Below are 14,526 nucleotides of genomic sequence, written 5' to 3' on the forward strand. Positions count from 1 at the left end.
GAAAATAAAATTAAGATGAAGTCTTACTAACAAGTCTCCTTTATCCGATTTGCACCTTTCTACCTCTCCAGTCACATCTTCTTTATTGTCTCTCTGCTCAAACCATACCAGCCCTGTTTCCATTCAACTCAAAAGGTACTTCCACCTCAGGACCTTTGTACCTGATGTTCATTTGCTTGAAACTTCCCTCATGGCAATCCCATGGCTTGCTCTCTCACTTAAACTCTCATCTTAAATACTGAGCAGTTTTCCCTGACCAAGTCTTCTCCTTTCCCTCTTAATGCAGCCCTGTTAACATTTATTTCATAGTACATATCACCATCTGAATTTGTCATTTTTTTCTCATCCTTACCACTACCTGAAATTGTCTTAACCCTTGTATTTATCAATAATGATGCTTCGCAACAGATTCATTTACTATGTCAGTTACTTCCTAAGCACTTACCTTATATAACTCTTTAGGTAGAAATTGTTGTTTCAGCTAGTAAATGGCAAAGCTAGGAAAATCACTGTGACCTCAGGGGCCCTGAACTCCATGACTCCTGAGTGCCCAGCTCAACAAGTATTTGCTGAATGAATACTGATTTATTATTGTTACGTAAGACTAGGTAGAGTGATAGCCCTCTAAGATTAGTTTAAGAATCTGGATGATAGGGATCTCTGGAGAATAATTTTGTATGTATAATTGACAGAATGCTTAAAAGATTCAAATTATCTAAACAGAAATGTGTCAGAGAGAAGGTTAACTATTTTGGCAAAGCCTCATAGCATGATGTTAACTTGGTAAGGGTCCCCACTGTCTAGTAGTTTTGCAGGTGCCAGCATGCCTCAAAGGTAATGAGGCTCCAAGTAAACGAGGTTGCTACTCAACAATTTAGGGAGGGAGGGTATTTCCAACTGACTTGCAAAAAACTCATAAATGGGGGAAAAAATTGTGCTCTGGACTCTTCTGCAGCTTGCCTGTTTCAGCTGCAGCTTGCCTGTTTCAGGAACACTGTCTTTAGAATTTCCCTGAGGTTTCCATTTCTCACCTTACTGGATACCACCTATTACCACTTTGCTTCCTTACGGAACGGTTCATGGGTTGGTTCTATTCTTGGTGTCATTGCTTACTCTCTTGACTATTGGATATTTCCCTTTTCGTTTTGGAGCCATTTTTATCCCATCAGGTTGGTTCTGAGCAAATTAAAGTTTAGGTATTGTATAAATAGGAAACCAAGCATTGATTAAATTAATGATTGGAACTCAGTGCTGAACTTACGTTCTGGAACTCACACCTATAGGTGGCATTATGCTGGTGGATATCAACTCACTAAAACATGTTGAACCTATTATGAATTCATTTTCCCCCCTAAATAACTAGATTATTTCTGTCCTACATATACAACACCTAGCCAGTACTGCACATATTGACTTTTTTAAATTAAGTAAAATGCATACAATCTTTTGAAATGAGCTTGCTGGTGTGACCTCCCTCTTCAGACTAACATAAGTGACCTGCACACTGAGGTCTTTGGGAATACGGTCAGAGTGAAAAGAATGGTGCCTTCAGCTACTTATCTTAGAGTTACAGAATTTCACTTGGTGAGTTACATTAACTAGAAGGGAATACAGAAATAAATGACTATAAAGTTGTAAGACCAACATCTTTTTATAGAGCTGTGAACAATTCAAATTATGGTTGGAGAGCCCTGAGACTGTTAGCACGGAGAAGCCCTCACTTCTTCCAGCCAACCAACCAGCAGTTCAAAAGTTTGCCAGAATATCTTGAAAACATGGTAATAAAGCTAGCAAAGGAATTACCAGTAAGTATTATAAATCTATTTTTTTTCATTTCCTTTAGTTGATGTTATTTCTTTAAAACTGCTATCGTTTGAACAGAGCTGAATTTAGAGTTGTGGGAAAAAAATCTACCAACTTCCATGTTTTAGAATGAAGAGAAATGCATTTGAGGATACATTTCATAGGAAGCACATAAACTGATAAACTTTTAATAATTTTTATAGCACGTGTATAACTTAATCTGTCTGTAATACTTCTGGAGAAATTATTATCATTTTTCCTGTTTGTTGGTGCATTATATTCAAAGACAAGGTAGTAGTAGGCAACTTGGCCTTACTACTCTGGCTCTCCTTTTCAATACAATTTTCTCATTGTATTTCTATAATATGGTACTAATAACTGTGCATAAAAGCTAATCACTCAAAAAATGTTAAGGACATAGGTGCTCAATCCTGGTCTTCCCTAGACTGTTGTTACTATATGCTAGGTATGTGAAAATCATTTTAACATCTTTTACTGACTCCCTTCTTCCCAGGTTGGGGGAGTAAGGGGAGTCTTTCCAACTTTCAGATCTTCCCCATCCACTCCTTCTCCAGGTTAACACTGTTTTACTTGTCATATTTAACACCCTCAGGGGTAAAGTTCTGGGTCCTATACTTGGAATGTCACAATCAGCTTATCTAAACAAATGAATCCCAAGTTACTTTAGAAGTTGGCATTCTTTTAAACATTCTCCTTACTCATTTTAGCCTCCTTCTGAAGAAATAAAAACAGGTGAGGATGAAGATGAGGAAGATAATGATGCTTTACTGAAGGAAAATGAAAGTAAGAATTGAATTTTCTTGGCTATTTTACAAAGATTGTGGTTCTTTGTTGAGAGGTACGTTATTTAATTTGATCTACTTCTCAACTTCTACCATGTATCTCAGCTGCTTCTTATAGTAAGGAATTTAAAGCACTGCTTGACAATAACTTAAAATTGATTTCCTAATGGTCATAAGAACAGTATTCAATCCATGGAAAAATATAAAAAGGAACTGTTTTACTTTTAAAATAAAGGTTATTAAAGGGGCTTAATATTTTGGTGGCCCCATATCTTCCCATTTCTGTTGTACACTTTGAATTGTAGATGTCCTCATACTTGGTACATAATTTACATTTCTTGTGTTTTCTAGGCCCTGATGCTCGCCGAGACAAACCTGTAACAGGGGAACAAATAGAGATATTTGCCAACAAATTGGGTGAACAATGGAAGATTCTGGCTCCCTACTTGGAAATGAAAGACTCAGAAATTAGACAGATTGAGTGTGATAGTGAAGACGTGAAGATGAGAGCTAGGCAGTTACTAGTTGCCTGGCAAGATCAAGAGGGAGTCCATGCAACGCCTGAGAATCTGATTAATGCACTGAATAAGTCTGGATTAAGTGACCTTGCAGAAAGTCTAACTAATGACAATGAGACAAATAGTTAGCTTTTTTTTTTTTTTTATTAAAACTGTGATAAGATTTTGTTACCAAGCAGCATTTGTTAAGAGGTCCACTGGTTTTGGTAAACAATAAACATTTTTATAACAGTTGTACAGTTGGCTGGTATTCCAAGAACAAAACACATATTGGCTCTTGATAACTGACCTCAGTCAGGTGTTGGGAGGAGGGAGGAGGAGTTGGAAAAATGGCCAAAGTGACATGACCTTAAGGTCACAATATATTTTTGTTAAATGTGTTATTAAGTCAATAAGTGATATTTAGAGGCATGGTGTTTCCTAAAATACACTATGCCAAATTAGTTTCTGCATGCCATTAGCAGTTATGAAATTTAACTTGCTATTCTGAAAATCCCAAAATAAGACTTTCTGAATCTATATGGCTGCTCTAATTTCATGCTTTAAAACAGAGGATCAGCAAACAATGGTCCGTTTACCACTATCAGCACACATCCATACTGATTTTTTAGGATTGTCTATGGCTTCTTTCCTGCTACAACGGCAAATTAAGTAGTTGCAACAAAAAAGGTATAGTCTGCAAAGCTTAAAATATTTACTATCTGGTTCACTACAGAAAATGTTTGCTGACCCCCAACTTTAAAAGAAATGGGGTAAAGTCTAAAACCTAGTTCCTTTAGCCTTATAAAAATTAACCTCTCAAGTCATTAAAATAGGGATGCATTGCTCAGGGATTGTTGTGAAGTTCAAATGAGATGTCTGTGAAAGCACCCTGTAAACAGCAAAGCACTAGGTAGTTAGTAATGGTTGGAGACAGAACTATCTCTTTTTCCTGTCCCCACATAAGCATTATCCTTTAGGGGTCTAAGATTGTTATCATTGTTTTGAATCCAGAACAACTACTACTAAATGCACACATTATACAATAAATGTTCTTGTTTGGGCTTAACTTCACTAGCTAGTCCAACAGTGTACAGCACAGCTCTAGTATCAAAAGGGTGTCATGCTAGTGGCACAGCGTATAAGGCACACTCAGGAGTCAAGACCTTTTCTTGCTTACTCTCAAAGACCCTACATGCAAGGCTGAACTCTAAAACAGCCTTATTAGTTTAAAACAACACTGGTATAAGTCCAATTTCTTATACTTAAAATATCTTTGGAATAATGCTTTTTGGATCAAATAAAGTGAAATAAAGTTTTCTTTTTATAATGACAAGGAATTACAATTTTAAAATTCTAACACTATAGAAGGTTTATATACTTTGTTCTAAATCTACCTCACCTGATCTCTAGTAGCTACAGCATCCTGCAAATCAGAAAAAATCTTAATTTTAGTTGCTAAATTATGTCCTCGAAATTGTTCAGGCCAAATATAACAGTGAATAAAAAAACTGCAGAATTACAAGCAGTATACCAATATATAAAAAACATCACAATTCTTATGGTCTCATTTTCCCCATCCTATTCTGCACCCTCCCTCAAAGCAAAGGAAGTACTGATTGCCAATAATTCAAGTAATTAGAGATTAGCTGAAGAAGCTATATACAAATAAAGTTTCCCTGAAATGCTTATTTTATGTCCCCTAGAGTTCTCACAAACTCAAAAATAGCCACTATTCTTAAGGAATCTACTGGTTATCAGTGCTTTCTGCTCTGCAGAGCATTAAAACGAAAGTAAGCAAAGCTGAGATTTCATGATAATCCCCAAAACTTAATTATAAATACCCAACTCAAAATCAGAGACAAATTTGGTAATAATCTATCCTTTCTCTAACTATCAAGGCTTCTAAGACAAAGATGAGGAACTGACTAATTAGAATATATTAAACCTATTATATTAAAATACCTCATACTCTTGGTATTCCAACCACTAGAAAAATCATTGATATTAAGCTATGAAATAGACATTAAGATTTTGGGGAACTGACAGAAGTATAAAAATAACTGAGCCAAAGGACAGATCTGACTGATAAATGCTGCATTCAGCATCCAAAAAAACTCCATTGCTCTTATAACTTTGTTATTTCTTTCTAAAGAATGTAATACTACCTGGCAAAGGTAACGTTTTTAAATGGATGCTTAACAGCAGAGTAAAACTAACCATCAGGGTTAACATATTGGAACTTCAGCCAACTCAACAGACAAGACTCGAGGTCAAAAACTGTTAATCCCTCTTTCTTTTTTATTAAGTATCCCTGTTTTCTAAAAATAAGCAACCAGAGCCTGTCAACATCCTATTAAGGTTGATTACTACAAAGCCATTGCAGAGTTAAACGTACAAACCATAGTACATCAAAGAGACAGTAATAAATGTATAATCAAATGTACTATTGATCACAATTTATTTTAAAGTCATGAAAAGCCAGCAACAATGAGGCTGGACAAATACTTGATTGTATCCACGTTTCCATGGGCTATGTGGACAGCAGCACTGAGAGCACAATGAGAGCAACACTTACTTCCTTTCCATCTTCCTGGCAGAATTTGTTAGATAAGGCAAAGGAAATTACCTGTGGTTTGAACCATGCAAGAACAACAAAACAGTAATAGGTGTGCAATAAACATTTCATTGCTGAATATTGAGCTGAAAAAGGCAGGGAAAATTATCACAGAAGATAATGGTTGAAAGGCATTTCAACTCAGAATTTTAAAAAATTAATGCAAGAAATAAGCTTTTAAAAAATTTCTTCCTGTCACCTTTATACAGAGCAGCACAGTTCAAAGGCTTCTCTTTTCTGCAATATTTTACGTTGACACACAGTGGTCTGCTTCTGCCCTTTGTTCCATATGAGGGGAAACAAAACCACTTATATATCTTCCTCTAAAGCTCTGGATTATAGAAATGATCAACAAATAACATTTATTTCACACCTAAGCATAAATAGCTAAAATGAAGGTTACTGTTCACTTTCCTCTTCCATTATTTCAACTCTGCGAGGCCCATAGAGTAAAACATAAGCTATATGCCAGTCTCCACCACCAGAAAGCCGCAAGATATCCTCTGGTGTCACAGTGCTGACCTTATCATCATCAAACTTAATCCATTCATCTAAAGAACGAGAGGAAAATGAAATTAAAATCATTCACAATTTTTTCAGAGTTCCATTTCAAAAAAGGTACTTTACGCACAGCAGTATTCCATCTACCATAGCAACAGTTCTCAAAGCATGATCCAGGGACTACTCAGGTTCAAAACCATTTCAAGAGTTCCGTGAAGGTTACAACTATTCTCATAACACTACTAAAGCCTTAAGTACCTTTACCCCTCATTCTCTCAAGTGTACTTTGGAATTTTCCTGAGGCTACACAACGTATGATAAAGCAAAAGACAATGCGGAAATAATTAGGAGAATCTAGCTGTCTCCTATTCAAGACTTATAAAAATGTAAATCAATACCATTTCTTGCCACTTTTTTTTGTTTGGGAAAAAATTATAATTTTCATTTTTTAAATATTTATGTAATTGGTTTATTACTGTCAGTTTTGAGTAAATTAATTTACTTCTCAGTTTTAATTTCTATTATAGTAAAAAAACACAATCCTCATAAACAAAATGGGAAGGTTCTCAATATAAGAGTGTAAAGAGATTCTGAAACCGAAAAGTTTGAGAACCACTGTTATAAAATTTATATTAAACAAACTATTAAAATAGTATGTAACAACTGAAAAAACAATAGAATCTTTACCTTCTTTTCTTTTCACCCATGATACATAATGACCTGAAGAGCTAGACCTTCCCTGATGTGTTAACACTGCTTGTAAATCATAGTATCCACAATTATTGGAGCCAATGTCTAAAGGAAGATATAAATTCAATAATATCAGACAAATAAACAGACATGTGCTTTTTAAAACCAAATAACAAGCAAGAACTATGTTTTGAAGTTTAGCCTAGAGAAGCACTATTTTATTAGAATCCAGTAAGATACCACTATCCAAAGTTAAGGCTTCATGAAAGATGTTTTAAGAAGTATCATTCATAGAAGTTTATGCTAAAAAGAGTGATTTTTACTGTATGTCATATTGAGATAAATTAGATTTCAAGAACCCTGACTTTAAAGCATAATAACTAAAAAAAAAGTTATGTCACTAGACAGTAATCTTACCTTACACACACACACATACACACACACACACACACACACACACACATCACAACTGAAATAAAGATTCGCTGCCTGGACTGGTTTGGCTCAGTGGATAGAGCATCAGCCTGCAGACTCAAGGGTCCCGGGTACAATTCCGGTCAAGGGCATGTATCTTGGTTGCGGGCACATCCCTAGTGGGGAGTGTGCAGGAGGCAGCTGATTGCTGTTTCTCTCTCATCGATGTTTCTAACTCACTATCCCTCTCCATTCCTCTCTGTAAAAAATCAAGAAAATATATTTAAAAAAGAAAAGATTCACTTACCATCAGCAAAAGAAAAGGGTTCATACTTAACGTCTTTCTGGGGACTACTCTTTTTGTCACTCTGAAGGGAAAAAAATGTTTAATTTTAGACCATATCAGAAATAAAATTTGCATTCTCAATAAGAGTACGTTTCCCCAGTATCTGAAAGTAGCGTGCCTATGAAATCTTTCAAAAGCCAAACTGGCATATATAAAGCAAAGAGTATCCCCTGCTTTCAGAAAGTTCACATTATTCCACTTTACTTTTACAAAAAGCAAAAGACCTACATTAGTATGATAATGGCTTTTTTCATAAAAGCAAAATTCCTCTTCAGGTTTCTTTCAGTTTGCTAAAACGAGTAGGTCTTTCATACAAGTGAAGCTGCGTAAGGAGAACTTGCGGAAAGTGGTGAATACCTATATTCATTTCCACGAATATTTACTGTCCACTTACATGCGGTTTGTAACACAGTTCAAACCAGCACTGTTCAGTGTCAACTGGTGGCTGGGAATGTGTATGCAGAGGACCAACTAAAGTTACACATGAGGCAAAACAAAGACAAAATCTAGTCTGCCTTACAAATTACTAAAATGATGTAACTACAGTTAACATAAAATTGGAAACCCAAAGGTCCTACATTTTAATAATATAAAATCTTGTATGTATTAATAACAGACCCTCTGACTATAGGATCAATGTTAAACCACTAAAGCTAGAGAATGTACCAGTGAATATAGTAATAGAGATGAACAGTGCTCTAGGGTAGTAAAGGAAAACCCAATTTTATAATTTTATTTTACCAAAATACTATCAAACCACGTAAGTGGGAAAAAAAAGAAAAAGCTGCCTCAAAATAACAGAAGTTAAATTATTGCAATTAATATTCAATCTATTGAGCCATGGTCACCTGCCACTTTGGCCCAAATAAACAAATATTTAATTCAGCAAATATTTACCTATATTAAAAGAAGCATGATTTACTACATTAGACAAGGATCTTTAAAGTGGGGAACTTGCTACATCAACCCATTTCCATGTGCAATACAAAAAAATTAAACAACCTATATAGGCATAGGAGCACAAAATTCTTGAAAACTTTAATAGAAATGAAGACAATGCAAGCAGTTTAAATATAGCTAGAGTAACAAGAAATCAAAGGACACTACAACAAAAAAGTACAATTAGGCTAACCATTCCTTTTCATATACAGCTGACCCTTGAATAACATGGGTTTGAATTGTGCAGGTTCACTTATATGCAGTTTGTTTTCAATTGACCCGCACAGTTCAAACCAGCACTATTCAGTGCCAACTGGTGGTTGGGAATGTGTATGCAGAGGACCAACTTAAGTTACACATGCATTTTTTACTACACTCCTAACCTGCACTTTGGTTCAAGAGTCAACTGTATATAATGTAATGCCTACAGTAACCCAAAAAAAGCTATGCAAAGAAATACATTTTAAATATATCATACATAAATCTAGAATTCTAAAAAAATGTTCAGTCCCTGGCCAGTGTTGCTCAGTTGGTTGGGAGTCATCCATGCACCAATAGTTGCTGGTTCGATTCCCAATCAGGGCACATCCCAGGTTGCAGGCTCGATAACCTGTAGGGGGTATGCAGGAGGCAGCTGATCCATGCTTCTCTCTTTCTTTCCCTTTCTCTTTCTCTTTTTCTCTCTCTGTCTGTCTCTCTCTCCCCCTTCCTCTCTAAAGATCAATTAAAAATCTTAAAAAGAAAATGTGCATGTAATCTATATGACAAAAATAAGAGATAAAATACGGAAGAAAATATAAAATAGATTTAAACACTAACATATCAATAATAACATAAATGTAAATTATTGTACATAAATGGGGTTAACAAAGTAGATTAAAAACATGATCCAACTATACACCATCAGTAAGATCTATAGGAAACTCTCTTCAAATATAACAGTGTGGGAAACTTTAAAGTAAAAGAATAAAATAAAGACCATGCAAATAGTAACAAAAAGAAAGCAGCAGTGGCAATATTAATCAGATAAAGTAGAGTTCAGGGAAAAAAAAAAAACAAAACTACAAGGGACAGAGAGGAATATTGCATAATGAAAGCTTCACTCCACCAAGATGACAAAAAAAAATCCTAAATGTATATGCACCAATTAACAGCGCTAAAAAACATGCAAAGCAAAAGCTGACAGAACTGAATAGGGAAACACACAATTGCACAATTTTAGTTGAGGACTTCACTACTCCACAGTCAACAACTGATAGAACTAGACAGAAAAACAGCCAGGTTACAAAAAAACCGCAACAACACCATTAACCAACTGGATCTAACCAGTATCTATCGAAAGCTCCACTCAATAACAGAATGCACATTCTTTTCAAGTGTCCAAGCTGGATCACATCCTGAAGCATCTAATGCAAACCTCAACACATTTTTTAAAATGTAAATATCACAAGTATGTTCTTCACTACACTGGAATCAAACTAGAATCTATAATAGATAGCAGAAAAATTTTCTAACATCTAGAAAGTCAACAAGATAGTTCTAAATAATTCAAGATCAAAGAGAAATCTGATGGGCAATACATGAAAAAAAATACAAGGAACAGAATGAAAATGAAAGTACGATATAATGAAATTTGAAGGACATATTGAAAGCACATGCTGAGAGAGAAATTTATAGCCCTATATGCTTATGTTAGAAAATAGAGAAAAGTTTGAAATAAAAACTAAGCTCCGCCGAACCGGTTTGGCTCAGTGGATAGAGCGTCAGCCTATGGACTCAAGGGTCCCAGGTTCGATTCCGGTCAAGGGCATGTACCTTGGTTGCGGGCACATCCCCAGTGGGGGGTGTGCAGGAGGCAGCTAATCGATGTTTCTCTCTCATCGATGTTTCTAACTCTCTATCCCTCTCCCTTCTTCTCTGTAAAAATCAATAAAATATATTAAAAAAAAAAAAAAACTAAGCTCCCCTACCTTAAGAATAAGAGCAAAATAAACACAAAGCAAGCAGAAAAAAGGAGTGTAAGAGTAGAAATTCATTAAATTAGGCCAAGAAAGATCTTTCAGAGAAGAAGGGAGAGAGAGATAAAAACATCAATGATAAGAGAGAACCACTAATTGGCTGCCTCCTGCATGCCCCATACTAGGGATTGAGCACGCAACACGGGCATGTGCTCTGAATAGGAATTGAACTGTGACCTCCACGGTGTGGCTGGGTGACTGAGGTTGACACTCAACCACCAAGTCACACCGGCTGGATGAATTTAAAATTTGACATATTATAATATCACACTGAAAATATTAACAGGAAATATTTTTCATTTTGAAAAAAAAAATATAGTAACTCAGGTATACTTTATATAAACCCAAAATAACACTCTGTTAAATATAAAGTTGATATGGTTATAGTTTTAGCAGTTACAAGCATATCAGCAGCAGTTAGTTTTGTCAGTGGGCATAAGTGAGTCAATCAGTATTTTATACCACCACTTCCACACACAAAAATGGAGATAATTCCATGCCTTGCAAGGAAAATAATAAAATACTATGAAAATCTAGGCAAGGTTTTCTATATATGCTGTGAGGAGATATATAGAAAAGAAATATAAGCTGCAGTTTATAGTAGAAAAGAAATTAAGCTTATCTATATATATATAAAGCCCTAATATGCAAATAGACCGAATGGCAGAACAACCAACCAACCAGTCTCTATGACGTGCCCTGGCCACCAGAGGGGTGCGTGTGAAACACGGCAGGCGTCGGCAGCAGATGGCAGAGCACTGAACATGGTGGGCTTCAGCCGCAGCAGGATGGTGGAGCAGGAGAGTGGGAGTGCCAGACCAAGGCGGGGTGCCAGCCACTTTCATTGGGGCAAACCTCTGGTGGTTACTGAAAATTCTTTGTGCCTATGCAGAGCGGTCCCACCCGGCGCTCACACCCACTGCTGGCGCTGGTCTCACTCGCACCCACAGTTGATGGTGGAGCTGCTGCTCGTACCCACTGCCAGTGCCCAGCACCAGTTCCGATCCCTTGGTGCCATCAGCAGGTGGGAGAGGCGACTGCTGGCTCCAATCTCCCTTGAGGGCTTCACCGCCTCCCCCTGCTCTGAGGGGCAATCGGGGCAGCAGCCGCCACTCGAACCTGCTGACGGTGCCGGCCCCGCTCACACCCATTGCAGGCACAGGTCCCAATCGCTCCATGCCGCCAGCAGGTGTGAGCAGGGCTGGCAGTGGCAGAAGCGGGGCCACTGGCAGACAGGGGACCGGGGGCCACTGCAGGAGGAGTAAAGCAGGGGCAGGAAGGATGGGCTGAGACCTGCTCCTGTGCCCACTGCAGCCTTGTGGCCCACAATTCCTTTCAGGGTGCACGAATTCGTGCACAGGGCCCATAGTTCTACTATAAAGAACACTCTACCATAACTAAAGTTCTTTTGCATATGCTAAAATACACCTAAAACTTTAAAGGCTTACACCAATATATGTGGGATTTGTATATGAGCTAAATAAAATACAGGCTCATCCATTTCTACAATAAATAACAATACAAAGTAATTGTTGAAGATTAAAATATTAAGACTAAAAAGTCAGCAATAAGAACCTACTGTCTTTGTTTGCTGATTCACTTTTTTATCTTCTAGATCCTTGAATTTTGATCGAAAAGAGATCATTTTCTCTTGAAGTTCTGGTGTACATAGTTCATATACATCCAACATGAGAGGAAATTTAACATCCTATACACAAATCAGAAAGAAAAATAATGTGTAGAAAGACTTACCAAGGTAGTTATTTAAAATATCTATCACACTTTTAAATTTTAAAGTAGTGCTTTCATAATTCAATAAAGTTGAAAATAAAATCTGTAAAAACTGCTTGGAAATCTTTGCAATTAGAAACATCATAGTGCTTATTTTCAATCTGATAGTAACTTCAAGGTAAGATAAATTTTAAACTTTTTTTCCATTAAACATTTTAACCCATGAAACTGACCACAGAGGAGTTACCAAATTTCATATAACAAAGAAACATTTCAGAAATATTAAACCAGTTGTTGTGAAAATAACAGAGACCACAGAGAAGTCAATTTACAAACGGGGTCACTTCTGGCTATAATTTGAAATACAATTTCACATAGAAACAATAGTGATATAGTTCAGTAACTAATATTAACATATGAAGTGAACACAAGTAGATACTGCAACTACAGTCAACCTTCTAATATAACACTAAGTATATTTGAAAATGTATTATGACTTTCAGCTCAACAGGCTAGATCAGGAACTCGGGATATATAGCAGAGCTACAGTTCAATGAAACAGCTACATCATATGGCTGGCTCCTCCATCAACCGATTTCAATGTAAGTACTCTTTGGGCACCAATGATTTAACATTCTCTTCACCTGAAAGAAAGGAACTGCCCAGAACAGAGTGCAGTGTGTTATACTGCACCCGAGCCCACCCCCAGCCCTAAACCTCCAAGGATAAGGATCTCTGATCTGCTGCAGTGTTTCTGGGAAATGGAGGGCATCCATCAGAATTCTCTAGAAATCTTTTTTAAAATGTACTACCTTAAGCCCCACTTAATCAGAATCTGGGGGGTGGAGAAAAGCCAGACATGTATATGATTTAAAATAAAGAAAACAATAGGTAATTCCAATGCATATCTTGGTTAAAAACCACTTGGCTATTGTTAATAACTTCCCTATTTGTAATATTTTAAAGAAAATTTAACTATCCCTAAAGTACTAAAGAAACCTACTGTAAGTTATGAATTGTCTTGTAAGTTAGGAATTGCCTTCAAAGAATAACTTTTTGTTACACTGAAAATTTTGTTACACTAACCTTAAGAACTTTAGCATTCACGGATTCCTTCTCTTTATAAAAAAATCGAACCATCTGAATAGTCAAGTAAGCAGGTAGCCGGCTGATCTTGGACTGAGAAGAAAAAATAGAAAAAAAATCGTATTACATGAATATGCCACACAAGTTTTTAGTTCGTTGGTCTGGTAAAAACAAAGACTGGGCAACAGTCATTTAGTGGAAAACTCTTAACAAAATGGAATTCTAGCCCTAACCAGTTTGGCTCAGTGGATAGAACGTCAGCCTGTGGACTCAAGGGTCTCAGGTTCGATTCCAGTTAAGGGCATGTACCTTGGTTGCGGGCACATACCCAGTAGGGAGTGTGCAGGAGACAGCTGATCGATGTTTCTCTCTCATCGATGTTTCTAACTCTCTATCCCTCTCCCTTCATCTCTGTAAAAAATCAATAAAATATATGAAAAAAAATGGAATTTATTTCAAAAGGAATGAACAACTTACAGATTTGATATACAAAGCATTTCTTTGCAGTGTTGGAGACTGTTTAGTGATTTCTTCCTGAAGTCGCTGAAAAAAACCATTAAGACCAAACATTAGTTTTAAAACATTATTTTTTCCACAATATAGAATCACACCTTTAATTCTTTAATAGACAATGGGTTTATACCACTGAGAAATAATCTGAATGAAGACAATGTGGGAAGATGTTTATTTTTAGATATGGTTCAGTTTTTAAAAGGCATCAGAAAACATAAAAAAATTTATACTTGGAGAACCGAAGATAGCGGCATAGGTTAACGCCAGAGATTGCTACCTTAAACAACCAATTCAAATTAAGCCTGAAAAAGGGAACCGACAACATCCAGAACCACAGGAGGGCTGGCTGAGTGGAAATTCTACAACTAGGAGTAAAGAGAATATCATATCCAGACTCAGAAGAGGCGCAGTGCTGAAGTGAAATTCTCAGGTGCGGGGTGCGCGCGGAGCGGGGCTGGCAGCGCAGCGCGGAGGGCGCGATTGTTTACAATCGGGAGGGAGCATCAGACTCTGAGCCCCAGATACGGGCGAGTCGCTAGGGACGCAGACTCAAACTGGAGAAGCAGGA

The 14,526-nt window shown here is 36.8% G+C and overlaps 2 protein-coding genes across 5 annotated transcripts in view; one reads left to right on the top strand and one right to left on the bottom strand.

The window, feature by feature from the left end:
• The window catches only part of THOC1 (THO complex 1), a 32,053-nt gene extending 28,694 nt beyond the window's left edge, over window positions 1-3,359 (top strand). Inside the window, exons 19-21 of one of the 2 annotated variants that reach the window (XM_006761876.2) lie at window positions 1,658-1,805; window positions 2,532-2,607; window positions 2,958-3,359. In XM_006761876.2, coding sequence (XP_006761939.1) covers window positions 1,658-1,805; window positions 2,532-2,607; window positions 2,958-3,253 — 520 coding nt within the window. In that variant the 3' untranslated portion in view covers window positions 3,254-3,359. The remainder of the gene's footprint in view (window positions 1-1,657; window positions 1,806-2,531; window positions 2,608-2,957) is intronic. The other variant, XM_006761877.2, reaches the window with a different exon arrangement.
• The window catches only part of USP14 (ubiquitin specific peptidase 14 (tRNA-guanine transglycosylase)), a 47,607-nt gene continuing 36,351 nt past the window's right edge, over window positions 3,271-14,526 (bottom strand). For 2 of the 3 annotated variants that reach the window (XM_006761875.2, XM_015562713.1), the window contains exons 11-16: window positions 13,923-13,988; window positions 13,446-13,538; window positions 12,208-12,336; window positions 7,633-7,693; window positions 6,909-7,016; window positions 3,546-6,271 (exon numbers count right to left, since the gene is read on the bottom strand). In XM_006761875.2, coding sequence (XP_006761938.1) covers window positions 6,120-6,271; window positions 6,909-7,016; window positions 7,633-7,693; window positions 12,208-12,336; window positions 13,446-13,538; window positions 13,923-13,988 — 609 coding nt within the window. In that variant the 3' untranslated portion in view covers window positions 3,546-6,119. Of the gene's footprint in view, window positions 6,272-6,908; window positions 7,017-7,632; window positions 7,694-12,207; window positions 12,337-13,445; window positions 13,539-13,922; window positions 13,989-14,526 lie in introns of all 3 variants that reach the window. The other variant, XM_006761874.2, reaches the window with a different exon arrangement.

This window comes from Myotis davidii, unplaced genomic scaffold (assembly GCF_000327345.1).
Source record: "Myotis davidii unplaced genomic scaffold, ASM32734v1 scaffold96, whole genome shotgun sequence".
Classification (NCBI taxonomy): domain Eukaryota; kingdom Metazoa; phylum Chordata; class Mammalia; order Chiroptera; family Vespertilionidae; genus Myotis; species Myotis davidii.